Source organism: Marmota monax, unplaced genomic scaffold, assembly GCF_021218885.2.
Source record: "Marmota monax isolate L192 unplaced genomic scaffold, Marmota_monax_Labrador192_F-V1.1 WCK01_AAM20220418_F8-fsc00042, whole genome shotgun sequence".
Lineage (NCBI taxonomy): Eukaryota > Metazoa > Chordata > Mammalia > Rodentia > Sciuridae > Marmota > Marmota monax.
In genome coordinates, this window is record NW_026693008.1 from 8,689,227 (window position 1) to 8,706,692 (window position 17,466).

Sequence of the window (17,466 nt, forward strand, 5' to 3'; positions counted from 1 at the left end):
ACAGAAACACATGCTCACTCACATCAGGACATCTGGGTAGGGGTTCAAAAGCCCAATCCACGTGGGCAGAGCAACAGGTTGCTATGAAAAAGAGTGCCTCCACTGGCCCTGACCCCAGGGGCACGTCAGTTCCCTGTATGCTCCCAGGCAGGCTGGAAGTGAATCACAGCATCATGGGGCCCCAGATGTGAGAAGGCTGCCTTGTGACCAAGCAAGTGAGCCCCATTCCAAAGGATCTAACTATTTTTCAAAGGTTTCAAGCTTTGTACATGTTTTTAAAAAATCAACATGCAATTGGAGGCCATAAAATAAAGAGTTGATGTTTACAAACACACACATACACACAAATATCATACTCATCACACACACACACACACAAAAAAAAAAACTTGCCCTTTTGTTTGTTGTTATTGCTGGGAATCGAACCCTTGATAAGCAAGTGCATTACCCACTACTGCTGAGCCACGTCCCCAGTCCTAATACCCTTGCCCTTTAATCTTCCTAGCAAACCCCCTCTAATTCTGGGGCCCTGAGCAGTGAGCCAGCATGAGGCCCGGATAGAAGGGGTGAGGCCCAGGAGCGCCGCACTTGTCTTTGGTGTAACTGGCTCCTTGACCCTGCTCTGCATGCTCATGATAAACAGGAAGGCATCTGCAGCCATCAGTGTCCATCCCTCTCAGAGCATCTGAGACCTGTCTGAGCCATCAAAGCCAGACAGGAGCATACTGAAGGGGACACCAACCTCTCCACAACAATTCCCCATTGTGTTCCAACCCTTGAAAATCATGGATTTGTAAACAGGCCCTTACATTTAGACAGATCCTGCCCTGGCTTTGTGCTGGGGTGTTGTTTTTTCTTCCCTGAACAATGTGCTTTCCAGTAGGTCTAGCCGTTCACACCATTGTCTGAGACCCTTGGACTACAGGAAACAGCTCCAGATTTTTATCAGCTGGGGCTGGTGGGTGAGATCATGTCCATAAAGCAAGCTGCTGGTTTGACACGTCATTCTTCTATACCTTTATCTGTGAGAGCAGAGCCTGCCTTGCCCTCCCAACAGGCCATTCTGGGCTTCAAGTGTCCCTCCATTTGATGTCAGACAGAGTCTGCTCTAGCCCCCTGTCCATTCACTTTGGTGTCCTATCAATAAGCCCTCAGCAATCTGCCTGCCCTGATTGTCCCTCTTTGCCTAGTGGAAGTGAAATATTCATGGCAGTGAAATAAGCACCATTGGTTGTATTAGGATGCACTTTGCAGGGCACACACCTGTAATCCCGGTGGAATGGAGGCTGAGACAGGAGGATCATGAGTTCAAAGCCAGCCTCAGCAACTTAGTGAGACCCCGTCTCAAAATAAAACATAAAAAGGGCTGGGGATGTGGTTCAGTGGTTAAGTGCCCCTGGATTCAATCGTTGAAACCAAAAAAGAAGGATACACTCTGGGCATCTTCCTCCATGGGATAAAGTTCAATATTGGTCACTTGAATCTCCACATCAGCATACTATTATCTGGAGGCCTGGTCAGAGGAGAGGAGAGCTCCACATCCCTTACAAGTTTCCCCTGGAGACTACAACAGTTCCTATCCCAAGTGGAGAACAAAAAAAAAATTTTTTAACTGCATTGAGGAACTGAAATTTCCTTAATGAAACTCCAGCAGGGAAAGTGAAAGGCTTCATTAGAATACCACCCCTAAGGGAGAGGGACCCAGCATAACAAATGTAGGTGGGGGCTGAGCAGTGAGAAGTGGGCACAGGACCAGAGCTGCCTTGCCTCACCCCACCCCATATACCAGAGGGGTGGGTAAGTCCGGAAGAGGAGCCAGGGTGGGGTCCCAACAATCCCCAAGTTCCTTATCAGATATTGTGTTCAAATCCAGCCCTGCCCAGTCCTTTCTCTCCAAGTTTGTAGTCTTGGAAAACCCTGGGGATTTGTTCTCGGTGTGTGTTAAACTTTCTCCTCATGGAATCCTCTGCAGCCCGGGACCTGGGTGAGGCTGGGGTGGGCCCTTAATCCAGATGGAAAGTGGACTATTTCTGGGCAATTTTCTCCTAGCACTGAGAATATGATGTGGCTGGCCAGAGAAGCCTCAGTTTGCTGACTGGGAGAGGTATATGAGCCCCTCCAGGCCTAGAGGGCAGCCTGGTGAGAGACAATTCAGGATCCTAGTGGCCTCTATGTGCCCCCCTTTCCAATTTTAGGAGTATCTAAGACTTGACCTCAAGCTTAGCTAAATGAAAGGGAAGCAAGACACCATTTGAGAAAACAAAAAGGATGTTTTTCTCCCTTATTCTGACCCTTCCCTTCCCCCAACTTTCCTGAGAAATTTCTCTGTTGAATTGCAGGACAACCACAGGCTTGGGATGAATCTTGGCCATGCCCTCAAAGGACCATGCCAAACACAGGAGGGGCTGGAAGTTAGGTTGGGAATGCAGGCTGGGTGTGGGAGGATGGGTGTAGGAGACAGAATCAATTATAAGTGTTGGCAGACTGGTAGCTTGGCAGCACTGTCCCTGAGGTGGCAGGTTCTACTCTGATGAAAACCATAGGAAACAAAAACATGATTGAAATCTGGGAGGTCTGCGCCTCTAGAGTTTACAGGCTTGGGGGGCAGAGATTAACAAATTAATCTCACATGTAAAGGGAAGGAATTAACTAATCAGCACTTTTCCAAAGTATGCTCTTCAGAACATTAGAAGTATGAGATGTTAGCTGCGAAAGAAAGAAAGAAAGAAAGAAAGAAAGAAAGAATCAAGTTTTGGAGAATCATAGAACATATAGTAGGTACACAATAATTGCAGACCGGCACAGGATTTCTCGGTGCTTTCATGAGGCAGGCAGTATACAGCTTTGTGGAGGCCAAGGAGGCAGAATTCCCTAATTTGACCTTGAAGACCATGAGATCATAGAGAATCTCCTGGGGTTACCCTTTCATAGGACACCATTTGGGAAATGTTTAACTAGTCTTTTTGTCTAAGTCTCTTCCCAGCTCTAAACCTGTTTGGGAAATCATGAAACAGAGGCCCACCAACCAGGGGAAGTACCAGACTTAGAGGAAAAATGTGCAAGAGGAAGATAGAGAGAGGGTAAAATTGCTGAAGCAGGAAATAAGAGTCAAGACAGAGGCAGAAGGGGGACTGAGAACCAGGGAGAAGTCTGGGCCGAGGGGTCTTCAGAGAATAGGTGGTAATGATGCCTGGGAGGAGAGGTACTCGGCTGCCCCAGGAAGAGCAGCGCTTGATGAGAGATGGGGCAGTGGGGGTCTCGTTTGCACATCCTTCCAGGCCAGCACCAAGTGGGTACTCTGATGATGCCTCTCAGTGTGTGGGCGATAGCTCAGGAGGGGAAACAAGACTTCAGGTCCTGTCAGGCCTCAGTATTTTGGAGGGATAGGAGGCCAGGCTCCAGGGCCCAACTGCAAGTTGGGACCCATGACTGAGTCTTCTGTTGAGCCTCCTAGACTATAGCAAAAATAGAGGGGCCCAGGGCCATCTCCCTAGCAAGATAGGGTGATATCTCTCTTATCTTTGAAGTGCTTCCGTGGTTTTTCACCTATTCCCAGCACTAGTGGAGTCGGATAAGGGGCATAATGTCACTGGGGGAACAGGGACCATGGTCAGAGAGTCTTCTGCAGTGTGCCCAATAGGTCAGACTCTTAGGGCCTCTCCTCCTCCCCAGGAGCTATGGCCCCCACAGCCCAGCCCAGCCCAGCCCAGGCATGAATTTGGTGGCCTTAATATACATTGGTATGTGACTTGGGATGAAGGCGGCACCAGGCCAAGTATAGCTATTACAAATGTCAAGTGTTGTGAAAAAGTAGCAGAACTGCCTACGTGCCTGGCTGACCTTTGCCAGCCTTTCTCCCCCCTCTCCCCCCCCAAGATCCTCCTGAAGTTCCAAGAAGGTCAAATTTTACAAGACCTCAGGTCAGGACTTTTCCTAATTTAATGAGCAATCCCAGCTTTATAGACAAAGTCCTCTGGCTCCTTCCTTCCCCTACTACCCATCTCCCTCTCTGCCAGAAAATACCACCCAAGGTTATGGGGACCTTTTCCCTAGAGGAAGAGGTAGAGTGGCAGATGCATCAATCAATTTAGTACAGAAATATACAGATATAATAACAATATAATTATGTGATATAAATATTAACTTCATCCCTTTCCTGGGAGGCTCTTGCTTTCCTCACTAGAACTCAGGGCTGCCACAACAATAAAAATAACAATACAAGAAGTATGCTCCAAAGACAGAGAAACCACAAGGCCCATCTCAACATAGGAACACAAAAATAGATTTCATACATAGAGGGCATTTCCAGGTATTAACAACACAGTACCATGGAAGGGGGGCAATTGGTAGAAGCTGTCCATATTTTCCCAAATACAGATATACAATGCTCCCTCCGTTTTCCAGAGTCACTTCCCCAGAGGACCTGGCTTGGAGCTTACCAAGCCTAAGCCCAGCCACTGAGAGCCTGTTTGTCTCTTTCTGGCTTCCCAGGGATAGAGGGCAGAGCCGGCTGCAGCTCTGACCCCCCTCCCCCCACCTCCCCGAGATCTGCACTCTCTCCTCCACCTCTTTCATCTCTGTCTCCTCTTCCTTCTTTCTTCCACCATCCCCTCCTCTGTTTTTACCTGCTCATATAGCAAGACAGCACCCCAGGCAGAAAGGATTCTCAAGGTGTTGTTAGATTAACCTCAGTGCTTCTAGTACACTTGCCATATAATCAAAGGGAAGGGGTGGGGGCTGTTTCAGATTCCCATACTCTGGTGGTGTGAGGGTGAGGGAGAGAAAACCCAATGCCCTTCAGGATTGAGTTGCAGTGGGGCAGGAAGCCTAATTTGCTGTTTCTTTTTCCTCCTTTGTTTCTTCATCTTGGTTTTTGGAAGGAAGGAATCTCAGAGTTGATGCCCTTGTCTCTTGTTAGTTTTGTGCGTCACTAACTTGTTCATGTGCAGGCTGGGAACAACTTTTCATTTAGTTATCCTCCTCCTCCTCCTTTGTGCTCCCCAGACTAAGAAACTGCTGATGGCAAAAACAACTCCCCTACATGCCCAAGCAAAATGTAACCTTGCCATCTGAGCCTCATCCCCAAGAACCAGCAGGACGTACAGTTCTTAGCAGCTATTCTCTCTTCTTAAAGGAAAAAAAAGAGGGCTGGGGATGTAGCTCAGTGGTAGAGCACTTGCCTAGCTCACTCACAAAGCCCTGTGTTCATCCCTAGCACCAAAAATAATTTTAAAAAAGACTTGTAAAATAACCCTTACTTAGCAGAAAATAGAGATTTTTAGGGAACATCTGACCTTCCCAATATGGCTCCTGAATTAATTGATGCCATCTTGAGTCCTTGAGGACACCTGGGCCTGGGTCCATAGCCCATCCTATGGTCTTTCTCTCTCCATCTTGATAACCTGTCAATTTTCTGTGGCTCTGGCCAAAGCCCTGACCCCAATCCTGACTTCAGGCTGTAGCTTGCAAAGACTCTACATTCCTACCCTTCTGTATTGCCCTGGGAAAGACAGCCCACTCCTCCCATCCCCAACTCCTCTTTCTCATCTCTAATCCAGAGATGAGGACTAACATTTCCTTCTCCCTGATCCTCATCATGGGACCCTGATGGCGAGGAAGGGGAATCCCATCAGGAGATGTGGCCATTCCAGCCAGAAACCTGGCATAACACTTCCGGGCCTGAAGAAAGAAGGTCATGCTGTGAGAACCCTCTCCCCAATTTATAAAGTGAGGCCTAAGACCTTGACCACCCCTAGGTCTCAGAAATCCACACCTCTATAATTCTGAGATACAGGAGAGGTCGTGGGCAGTGGCAGGGAAATACCAAGACATCAGGGCATGAAGAGGGTAAGGTACTGCTGCTCCAACTCCTCAACACCTCCACTTGCCCTCCCCAACCTGGTCAGGGTAGGCTCTTCCTAACAGATGCTAGGTCAAGCAAAGAAGAGGCCACTTCTATTCTCTTCTAGATGCCTGAGGGCCTCTGCCCAGATATCTCCTAGAGCCACCCACTTTGAGGGTCACTCAGAATAGCCATTGTTCTGAAGGCTGGGAAAGAACCACCCAACCCTCTTGCCTCTGGGCATACCCGGAAATGTATTCCGGAAGCCAGGCCATCTCTGAGAACAAATGGCAGGCCCCTTGGGGCTGCCAGGGGCCAAAGGGTGCCAGCTCCAGCCTGAGAATGAGCGCATAAAGAAGGGCAGGGAACAGGCCTCAGGCACGGGGCCCCTCCCTCAGGCCCCCAGTCCTTCCTATGGGTAGCAGAGATTCTCATCTCTAAGAGGCAGTCAGGCATCCTGGCGCCCCTTGCCCTAGCTGGGTAGGTAGGAGATTCTGGGGGTTGCTGCTGGGTTCCCTGGCCTAACCTGACCACCCCTTCCATGTCTACGTGGCTTCCACCTCCCGTGGCGTTCGGTTGCGCTCAACCTGCATCCGGCTCTTCACTTTCTTGCCCAACTCCAGACCTGCCCAGCTCTTGCCTTTGGCCTGCTTCCCCCGGCTCCGGAAGGAGCCTGAGCGCTCCCCAGTGCCTGGACACCACACACGCTCACAGTACTCATCCACCCGGGGCAGGTTAGCAAAGCCAGTGAGCTGCAGAATGTCCTTATACCAAGCCTTGGGTAGGGTAGAGGCCAGGCCTCCCCTGGCAGGGGGCTCCTCCAGTGTTGGCTTCCGAGGGAACAGACTGTCCAGCTGAGTAGCGGCAATCACCTCCAGAGTCAGACGGACCACAGTCTGGGAGAAGCCATGCTCTAGCGTTGTGCAGGTGTAGGTACCGGCATCGAGGCGACTGAGCCTGCGGAACAGCAGCCCCTGCTCCATTTGCAGGACCCGCTCATCTGTCTTTACCTGCCAGGCAAGTGGGAAGGCACAGGGGACATGAGCACAGTGTGGGGCAGGATGGGTACTGTCAGCTTCTTCGCCCCCTACTTCTCCATCTTGAGGGCCCAGTGTGTATGTCCTTCCCCTTGCCCATTATCTTCCCTGTCCAGAAGGGGACCGGCAGGTTGGCAGGTTGGCCTCTAGACTACAAGTTAATTGAGGGCAGGGCCTTACCTTCCTATGGTCCAGGAAAGAGCCTGCAAAGGGTTTTGTTTGTTTGTTTCAATAATATGAATGGCTGGTGTCTCCCCAAATCAGAGACCCAGGTATCAAACTTGGCCTTGAAGAGCCCTTGCACACATACACAGGAAGCAGACAGGCTAGAGAGATATTTTTCTTTTAAAAAAAATTTATTTATTTATTTATTTATTTATTTTGGTACCGGGAATTGAACCCAGGTGCACTTAACAACTAAGCCACATCCCCAGCCCTTTTTTGTATTTTATTTAGAGACAGGGTCTTACGGAGTTGCTTAGGACTTTACTAAGTTGCTGAGGCTGGCTTTGAACACACAATCCTCCTGCCTCAGCCTCCTGAGCTGCTGGGATTATAGGCATGGCCACTGTGCCAGCTTACAAGCGTACTTCTGAGCTTTTACTCTGGGGCAAGGAAAACTTCTTCCTCTCCACATGTACATACACACACACACACACACACACACACACAGAGCACACTGGGCCTTCCCTGTCTTAATTTTTCCTGTTTTCTCCTGCCACAGCACTAAGCTGACAGCCCCAGCCTGGGGTGCCCACTTCAGTGTAAGAGGTGGGAATGCAGCTCCGGTCCCAAACCATCTCTCTGAATCCTGTTCGGGCTTTAGTCTGTACATCTGGGCTGAGGATGCACTGCCTGGGTGGTTAGTGTTGTGTAACTTCATCTTGTTGACCCGCCCCCAACCCCAGGGAGTCTCCTCAGTGCCCAACCCAACAGCTGGCCCAAGGCTGGCCTCCCCCAGTTCCCAAGCTGGAGGGACAGTCCCTCCTATAACCAACCCCCTCTCCCCTCCTCTTTCCTGTGGGAGAATGGTTGGTTCCTCACCCTGCCCACCCCACTCAGCCTTAGGCCCCAGACTGAAGCCATCTCCAGGAGTTGACAGAGACCTTTCCCATGGGGGAGGAAAGGGCCTGGCCATATAGCTGGTCTCCCAGGAGGAAGTGTAGGACCAGAAATGGAGGGAGGTGGCAAGGTCCAGTAGTCAGGGAGGTACCCAAGCCTAAGGCAAAGGAGGACTGAGAACCCCTGGGGAAGAGATTTCTTCAAAGCTGAGCCATATGTGCAAACACAGGGGACTTCCAGACCACACCAGACCCCTCTTCCCTCTCTGCTACCCACCTCTTAGACTGGGGGAGTTCCAGCTATATATGTCCTAGATTCCCAGAGACAGAAATAGGGGTACTTCCTCCTAGGTACTGTAGGGGCCTAACAAACTTTTCTTAGTTGATCTTAGCAGATTACCACCAAAAACCCTTCCTAGGGCTCAGGGCTTGGGATTCAGGTAGGGAGGTAGGGTTTGGAGGCAGGGTCTTCACTCACCTGGTCAGGTCCCTCATCCTCTGGCCTCTGCAAGAACCAGCGCACAGCAGCCTGGGGAGACTTGGGCAGGCACTCCAGGAAGGTGCTATTGTGCTCTGTGCCATAGACCCTGGTGGTCACCAGTCCTGAAGCTTCCTCTGCATGGAGGACCAAGCTGGCTTAACATGGGAACTATGGAACCCAGGCCCCCAGGGCCACCAACTGATTCCTGCATCCCACCAGTATGATAAAGACCTAGGCATCCATTGAACCCCAAGCCAGTCACTGTACCCCGCACCCATGAGCTGACTAGAGCTGCATAAATAGGAAACTGAGGACTGTCACAACAGGACCAGTCTGAGGTCACACTTCACAGGAATAGAGCCCAGACCACAGGATGGGTAGGAGCCCTGTTAGGGCGCCCATACCCACTGCCGCTCACCATTCTGGCCGTGACCCAAGCATTGTAGGGCAGGGTTCCCGTGCCGGATGTCCTGTCGGCGGAACCGACGCTTGCCAGGGCTGGGGCGGTAGCGGGTACAGGAGGTACCATCCCAGGCACAGTATGGGTCTCGGGCCAGGCAGCACTCAGCACAAGCACTTCCATAGGTCTCACACTGGTGCAGTCGCAGCTGAGCCACGCCCAGCTGAGAGCCCACATACAGCATTTGCTGGGGAGAGACACAGGCAGAGCCCATGGTGAGCCTGGGCTTAACTAAGGAGCATCCAGACTCTCATTTCCCTTGGGTTTCCTGAGACCCCTACCATTTTCAGGAAGTCTTCCAGAACCTCTTGGATTTATTCACAGAAATAAAGATGTTTGTCATCTACCTGCTCTATATAGAGTGGATGGGGCAGGTCTGGGGTCTTTTCTCTAAGGGACTTCTCCAGGCCATCCCTGCTACTGACCTTTATCCTGTACCCCACTGGCCTTTTCTTACTGACCTCTGATTTCAGAGGTGCACCTTGCTGTAAGCAATCCCAGTATAAAAGTTGGGATTTAAGGCTCAGTGGTAGAGCATGCACAAGGCCCTGGGTACAATCCCCAGTACCACACACACAAAAGACAGTTGGGATTCACCAAGAGGTAAACTGGGGCATACATGGTATTTGCCACTTGCAAAAGGACATATATCAGGCCTCTAAAATATGGTTCCCTTGCCAGGTGTGGTGGTGTATGCCTGTAATCCCAGCAAGTCGGGTGGCTGAGGCCAGCCTGGGCAATTTAGCAAGACCTTATCTCAAAATAAAATTTTTAAAAAGGGGCCAAGCACAATGGCACATGCCTGTAATCCCAGCGATTGGAAGGCTAAGGCAGGAGTATCACAAGTCCAAAGACAACCTCAGCAACTTAGGTCTTAAGCAATTTAGCGAGACTCTGTCTCAAAAAAATAAAAAGGGCTGAGGGTAGGGCTCCGTGGTTGAATGCCTCTGGGTTTAATCTCCAGTACCAAAAAACTAAAAAATTTTAAAAATGAAAACAGGCCAGACATGGTGGTAAACACCTGTAATTTCAGTGACTCTGGAGGCTGAGGCAAAAGGATCACAAGTTTGAGGCCAATCTCAACAATTTAGCAAGACCCTAAGCAGCTTAGTGAGACCCTATCTCAAAATTTTTAAAAAAATAATAAAAAGGGCTGGGGATTTAGTCAGTGGTAAAGTACCCCTGGATTCAATCCCCAGTACCTAATAATAATAATAATAATGTAAAAAATAAAAAGGGGGTAGGGTGAGGGTGTAGCTCAGTGGTTAAAGAACTTTCCTAAGTGTGTGCAGGGCCCTGGGTTCAATCCCCAGATTGCAATAAATAAATATAAATAAATAAAATGGTCATTAGCCCCACCCACACTTTAAAAATAAATAAATAAATAAATAAATAAGGATAGGGTATAGCTCAGTGGTAAAGTGTTCAACCCCCACTACCAAAAAGAAAAAAAAATTCCAGATTTTGTTTCCGAGCAAGTATCAACTCCCTTAAGAACTGGCCTTTGTAGATCTCTCCCTATCTGAACATGACCTTGGCACCTGTCATTGTCCACAGCTTCATGCATGTGAAACCCAGCACCCAACTGGACACAGCCCTTGTTGCAGAGCCTAATCAGGCTTGCCTGGCACCATTCTCCAGCAGACTAGGGTAGTTCTCAAGGAGGCTGCAGCCAGGGCAGGGGACAGGGAACACATGAGGAGTCAGGCAGCTGCCCTTACCCTTTTGACAGAGATCTCCATTTCAGTGATGGGTGTTGGCACCTGGGGAAGGAATAGGCTGTCAGCATGGGCATAGCGTAACGAGAACTTCCCCCGCATTCCACATTTTAGTCTCCAACGCCAGCCCAATCGGTGCACCCCTTAGCAACTGAAGCTGGACAGTCTTTTCTAGACATTGGGTTACAAAAAGGCCCCTTATCCCAGCTGGCCTCCAAGTGGGAGGGTTGGCTAAAAGCTCAGAGTTCCAGTGTCCACTCCCATGGCCCTGTTACCCAGCAATAAGGCAGCTGTTACAAATCACACATCTCATGTCAGCAGGCACAATAGTTCCCCAAACACAGACGGTGCCCTGTCTGAATCTACAGAGGGGTTAACAGAACCCTTGGGGACTTGGAATCTCAGCCACTTCCTCACTGTGACTTGAGCCCAGTAGGGCTTTATCAAGGGTGCTCACTGTGGCCAAACCTCCCTGGGGAACCCTAGGTACTTTCAGTCCACAGACTGCAGCGGCAGGTCCCCCAGTCATTCTGAAGCATCAACCAGGCCTCTGTAGCAGTGTGCCAGTATGTTCTGCTCCTCCCCCAGGCTCCCTCTGGCTTCCCTATAGCCAGTCCCAGACCCAGGGATGGGAAATGCCCTCTGCTCACCTTAAACACCTGGAGCTCCTCCAGAACCACTTCCTCGGGCTCCTCTGAACCTCCTGTCTGGAGGACGATGAGTTTGAGCACAGAGCCTGAGTCTGGGGCAGCAGAAGAGTCATCAATAGGCAAGGAAAGAGCAGCTGGGCTGTCACACACCTCCCCAGCCTGGCCACCTGGATTCAGCCCTCCTACCCGTCCCTAGGAAGATGACATCATAGGTCCCATCTTCTGCCTCCACACGGTCCACCACGATCTGGCTCAGCCGCTGGGCCAGATTAGTCTTGATGAGGACAGGGCGGCCACGCCGAGGCCGTACAGGCCAGAACATGAGTGGGTGGGCACGGGCAAACTGCAGCACCTCATCTGGGTAGTCCTTGGTGCTGCCAAAGGGTCGTCCTGGCTGTGCAGTCATCTTGCTGGGGCACTGCAGGCAACAGCAAAAGGAGCCCTGAAGTACCCTGAGATGCACACCTCTCTTCCCAGCCTGCTCCCCCAACACCTAGGGGCTGCTCTTGGGTTGGAGAGGTTCTCCTATCCCACCACACCTTGCCCCTTCAGCCCAGGCCCTCTGGAGTGCCACCCCAGCCCTGCCATGGGATGCACGTGGCCTCAGCGCTGTTCCAAGAAGAGTCCCTCCTGGCAGCTGCTCAGGCCTCTTTTGCCAGTAGATACTCACCACACCAGGGCGGGGGAAGGGCACCTTTCCCCCATAGGGCCCCCATTGGTGCTGAGGACCATCACGGTGGGCAAAAGGCCCATTGAAGACCTCCCATATATCTGCCATGTGATACACACAGACGGCAAAGCCCTGGAACACGGCGCTGCCAAGGAGAGACAGGGACAGTCAGGCCAAGGTAGCTGTCATGGGTAGGAAGATAGGCTTGCTCCAACGGAAGGACAGAGGGCAACAGAGTTTGCTGAAAGTAGAAACTGAAACACAAGGACACTAAGGCAAAAGCAAAAAGAGGGAGACAGAATACAGAGTCACAGAATCAGGGACAAAGACAGGAACCCATAGCAAGACTGGGGTATGAAAGCAGAGATTCAGCAGAGGGGCTGAAGGGCAGGGGCCAGGGATGATGGGGTCCGGGGAGGCTGCCCACCTGACGGTGCTGAAGAGCGCGTACACCTCCAGGCTTTTCCCTGCCTTGGGCCACAGCAGGAACACGTCCTCTGGAACACAGAAGGGCACACAGGCATCATGGCCATTGCCAATGCCCTCACTCACCAGCTCTGAGCCCTCCCCGCTCCCAGAATAAAGGCCTGCCAGGCCACGCCCTTACCTAGCTGGTCAAAGTGGGTCTCAGCACCGCCAGGGCCGGGCACAGAGCAGACCAGCCTGGCTTTGAGGAAGGTGCTCCACTTGTTCACCAGCACCCTCTGGCCACCAGCATCATTCTGAGGGATGGGAGGCCAGAGTCAATCTTGTGTCCCATAAGGATGGGCCCCACCTCCTCCTGCTCTACCCTCATCTACTGGGAGAAGGTATGGATATCAGCTTTATGCTTGCCTCAGTTTCCCCATCTGTGGCAGGGGCAGGTCTGGGAAGGGGGGTGCAGCAGGAGTCTTGAACCTCACCACCCCGTCACAGCTCTTACCACACAGACCCGGCCCACACGGCTGACGGTGACACGCCCTGGGCCACCATCGGGTGAAGGGAGAGTCTCCGAAAAGAAGAAGTACACCTTATCATTATCCTGGTCAGAGTTGTCAGGGATCCGTGTGGCCATCACAAACCGGGGCTCTGAGAGGGTGACAGGGTAATGCTGGTGTGTGTGGGGGTGGCTCACAGGGTAGGATGGGGGAATGAACCCAAAGGACAAGAAGCCGCATGGGGACCCCCACTGGAGACTGGAGTTCCAGGGAATTCAGTGGCCTCTCCTCCCAGCTCCAGAGCCTCCTCTCCTCCCTGTTCCAGGAGCGGGTCCCGGTAGGCCTCACCGTGCAGAAGGTTCTGGTCAGAGTCAGAACGCAGTGCTGGCCGGGGACCCCCACTTCGGAAGATCATGGCCTCGCGTCCCAGGAAGTCAGCAGTGAGGCCTGTGTACAGCTCCCCACCTGGAGAGGGGGTGGGAACAGAATTAGGGGTGAAAGGCCAAGCCCAACAGCCAGGCCCCATCCCTTCCTGCTCCCACCATCCCTAACCCCACCCTGACCTGGGATCACCCACCTACAAAGGTGCTGGCAAAGGGGCGGCTGGGCTCATGTGGGCATCTCCCCCGTCCACTTTCCACACTGCTGGGCTCCAGGTGGAGCACATGCTATGGGTAGGGAAAATGGAGGGAAGGTTGTCATCTGGGAAAGAAGCATTGGTCTCCCACTCTGGCCATGGCCCTTGAGTGCGTGTGGCTGAAGAGTGGGGGGTGGGCAGAAGGCGCCTTCATTCAGGGCCTCTTGAATGGGGTCATCACCCGAGGACAAAGGCGCCTTTCAAGGGCCTACCCCCTCTGTCTCTACCCAGGCTCAATGGGAAGGGTTCAGGCAGCAAAAAGGAAATGTCACCACTTTCCAGTCTCTCATGGGGCCCGACACAGACTCACCTCCCCACGATGCCCAACTGTGATGAGGGCACAAGTGGGCTGGAAGGCCCCGGTGCCACATGCCAACAGGTGGGTCCGGTTGTGGGGCTGCAGCACCCGCACAAAGTTGGCACACTCCATCTAGCAGGGAGAAGAAAGGGTGAGGCAAAAGGGTCACCCTCTGTTTGGGCCCTGTGGCTCAGCCCTGCTGGGCTGAGCAGCTCTAAGGGAAATGGGGAGGGGTAACATTCTTCACAAACCTCGCAAAGCCCTCAGGATCTGCTCCTAAAACCACCCCCTTCCCAAGTAGAGGCACCCAGTATGACTGCAGGTTATCCTGGGGGTCAGGGTCTGGGACCAACGGGGTTAGGGAACAATCCCTTCCAATAGCACTCACCAGAGGATCTCTTCCCTTTCGAACACATTCCTCCCTCTGGCCTGGCTGGGGCGGCCACAGGACCTGAAACATAGCCTGGTGACCTCAGGTACTCCCCTAACTTCACAGCTTCAGTTCCCCCATCTGACCTTCTACCTGCAGATGCCCAGCTTCCCCCAACGCCCACATTAGTCCATCTCACCTCCCGAGGATCTGGCCATGCCTGGTCTAGGCGCAGAGAGTAAAGGGCATCACGTCCCCCCAGAAAGAGGCGGTCCCGGTACTCATCCAGGTACATGGACTGGAGGTCCAGAGAGCCTCGGGGGCCCAGAAAGATGGCAGAGCGGTTGGCAGACAGGAGGTCTAGGAGGGAACAGAGGGAGGGGAGTCAGGACCTGCTTCTCAGCCTACTGTTCCAGTCAAGGAATGGAGATGGAGGGTCCAGCTGTGCATTCAGCCACAAAAGCACTCATATCTGGAATATGCTCCCATCCACAGGGCTGCTGGAAGGTTTTGGGGACGTGGCTCCTGGGGGCAAGTGGGACAGGAGGCTCTGAGCCCCCATCCAGCCCAGCCCAGCTTTATAGTCCCTTGATCTTTCGGCTGACGCCTTCCCTCTATAACATGTGCACCCTGCCCAGTCCCCAGGGAAGATGGCCTCACTGGCAGAAATTAAAGCAGCAATCTGGGCAAAGTGCAAGAAGAGCTTGCAGGAAGGGCGGGTGAGTGTGAGCAGTGAGCGAGGCTGGCTGTTGGAGAGGTGGACAGACAGAGGGAACACCTGGCAAGGGCCTAGGTGCAGGCCAGGCCAGGCACGGCCAGGTGGAGTTCCAGCCGCCAGATCAGGGATGTGACCAAAGAGAATTTTCTCCCCTGTAGACTCTGCCCATCCAGGCTCTAGAGATGGAGTGGGGGCATCTGGAGACAGTGGTCCTAGGAATTTAGAATCCTGGTACAGATCCCTGGGGTCTGGAGGTGATGGGCTGTCAAGGGACTAGCAGAAGGATGGGGTAAGAAGGGGACATGGGCCACCCTGGGGAAGGCCCGGAACACGCAGGTTTTTCCTATAGGAGCTTCCTCAGCCCTGCCTCCATCCATCCCCAAACTCAACAGGCTCCTTCACAAAGCCCTCCTCAGCTGAGAGTACCTTGGGGAACTCTCCCTGTTGGGGCTTTTTCTGGTAGCCTGATCTCTCAAAACTACAGCCTCTAGAACAGGATCATTTCCACCCTCAGACTCTCCACGACAAACAATGTCTCCCCCTCAGTCTCCACAGCAGGCCTGTGTCTCCCCGACTCTGACTGGGATTCCCAGTGGAAGGTGATCATCCCCCTTTTTCCCAAGAAGAATCTGCCATGATCCTGGATCTTGGTGACGTTTCCCCCACAGGTCATCAGAGGAGGCTGTGCCAGCTAGGCTGGGATAGAAGAATGCACCCCAGGATGGCAGAGGGGAGGCTGAAATGTCCTCTGGGCTCCTGGATGGAGGGGTGATGATGAAGCCAACTTGTGAAATGGGCTGCTAGAGGCCAGGGAAGCCTGTAATCCCCAGTGGCTTGGGGAGACTGAGGCAGGAGGCTCACAAGTTCAAAGCCAGCCTCAGCAACTTAATGAGGCGCTAAGCAACTCAGCAAGACCCTGTAACTAGATAAAAAACAAAACAAACAAAAAAAAAGGGCTGTCATGTGGCTCAGTGGTTAAGTGCCCCCCCCCCCCCGCCCCCTTCAATCCCTGGTACAAAAACAAACAAACAAAAGAAAAGAGGTGGGGGAAGTTCTTCCCCTCCTGTGGCTTGAGGACCAAAGGGACAGGATGCTGCCCACTCCCCTACTGTCTGCTCAGACCCTCCAGACCTGCCCTGTGTCCCCTCTCCCCTGCCCAGTCCCTCTCTCCGCTTCCCCACCTGCCAGTATCCCTGTTGAGGAGTGTCAGGGTCTCCATACATCTGTTTCCCTTCTCAGCAGCCCTCACCTCCAAGGTTATGCCCATGCGTCTTTCTCCCACCTCCTCTCTGGTCATGGACCTCAGGACATGTCTCCCTCCTCTGCCCTGGGTCATCCCCAGGAAGCCTTTCCCAAAGGTTGTGGAGGGCCTGGGGCTCCATCCCCTCCATCCCCCCACCCCCTAGCTGGTGGAGGGAGAGGTATCCTGGAGCAGGGAGCACCCGCAGACATGCACAGGAACAGGGGAGCACTAGCCAGTACCTCGGTAGGAGAGTCGCAGGCGGGGCACACTGGGGCTGCCCCCACTGATCAGGAGGCCCCCCAGGAAGCAGCAGATAGCCCACGCCAAGGGGGCCATGCTGGGGAAACGGGGAAACGGGAGCCGCCCTCCGGTCCCGCTGCTGCTGGCTGTAGTTTGCTCTGTTGCCACCAGACCAGCCACTTATAAGGCAGCAGCTCCACCCAGTCATGGGCGGGAAGAGGGGCAAGGCAGAAGGGGAGGAGGCGGAGCCTGGCCATCCACCTGCAGCTTCTTCCTCCACCTCAGCTGGCCTGCTCCATGCCTTTATGTCAGATTGACCAGTTCCATGCCGGGAACACTCTTTCCCAGCTAAGGTATAGATAGTTTGTACAGAGAGATAGACGTTCACAAAATCAGGTCCCCAGGCTCCAGCAAAGTGACAAGGAGGGAGATATCCTGGAAGAGGTCAGGGATGAGAGACAGAGGTTGAGGGGCTGGGTGGGGGTCTAGCTGGGCTTTGCTTTGTTCCCTGCCTCCCCAGTGCCATAGCAGAGACTCCCACAAGCTGGCCCTAGTCCCAGGTCCCAAGTGTTATAATGGCCCAACCCCTGAAGCCTTGGCTAGGTACCCATTTCCCCTGGCAGGGCCCAAGTTGCCTGGGGTGGGGTCATTTCCGGTCCAAGGGGCTCCATGTCCTGGACAGGCAGTTGAGGTCTGGCCACACTTCACTGATCTAGGACTGGCAAGAGAAGAATGCTCAGGATCTCCTATCTAGGCCTGTCCCTATTTGGCCTCCAGGCCCCATACCTCCTCCCCATATCCACCAGGCCCCATCTCAACTCATTGGGCTTGCTTTGAGGTAGGAGCCAGGGAGAACCTCCATTGCCCTACTTCCCTCTGGCCTCCAGTCCTTTAGAGACCCAGGGCCCAGAGCCCAACGAATCAGCAGTGGTTCGTCCCAGATCCCCATAGGCCCCACATAATATGATCCTGCCAGAGTTCACTTGCTCTACCCTTCACTCTGATGAAGGGGGGCCATGGAAGAGGGCCAAGGGTAGATAAGACCAACAGGCTGAATCTGAGGCAAGTGAGGGAACTTCCCCATGTCCCCTGTTTCAGAGAAACTCCTGTCCCTGGCCCCCTCA

The 17,466-nt window shown here is 53.0% G+C and overlaps 1 protein-coding gene across 2 annotated transcripts in view; it reads right to left on the minus strand.

Moving 5' to 3' along the window:
* Positions 1–3,916: 3,916 nt before the first annotated feature.
* Positions 3,917–17,466, minus strand: part of Sema3g (semaphorin 3G) — a 100,020-nt gene continuing 86,470 nt past the window's right edge. The window contains exons 2-17 of one of the 2 annotated variants that reach the window (XM_058582110.1): positions 16,342–16,452; positions 14,341–14,501; positions 14,160–14,222; positions 13,784–13,903; positions 13,414–13,504; positions 13,185–13,301; positions 12,842–12,987; positions 12,527–12,641; positions 12,347–12,416; positions 11,920–12,064; positions 11,436–11,667; positions 11,250–11,341; positions 10,603–10,644; positions 8,840–9,068; positions 8,419–8,555; positions 3,917–6,852 (exon numbers count right to left, since the gene is read on the minus strand). In XM_058582110.1, coding sequence (XP_058438093.1) covers positions 6,388–6,852; positions 8,419–8,555; positions 8,840–9,068; positions 10,603–10,644; positions 11,250–11,341; positions 11,436–11,667; positions 11,920–12,064; positions 12,347–12,416; positions 12,527–12,641; positions 12,842–12,987; positions 13,185–13,301; positions 13,414–13,504; positions 13,784–13,903; positions 14,160–14,222; positions 14,341–14,501; positions 16,342–16,438 — 2,322 coding nt within the window. In that variant the 5' untranslated portion in view covers positions 16,439–16,452 and the 3' untranslated portion in view covers positions 3,917–6,387. Of the gene's footprint in view, positions 6,853–8,418; positions 8,556–8,839; positions 9,069–10,602; positions 10,645–11,249; positions 11,342–11,435; positions 11,668–11,919; positions 12,065–12,346; positions 12,417–12,526; positions 12,642–12,841; positions 12,988–13,184; positions 13,302–13,413; positions 13,505–13,783; positions 13,904–14,159; positions 14,223–14,340; positions 14,502–16,341; positions 16,490–17,466 lie in introns of those variants that run through there. The other variant, XM_046452935.2, reaches the window with a different exon arrangement.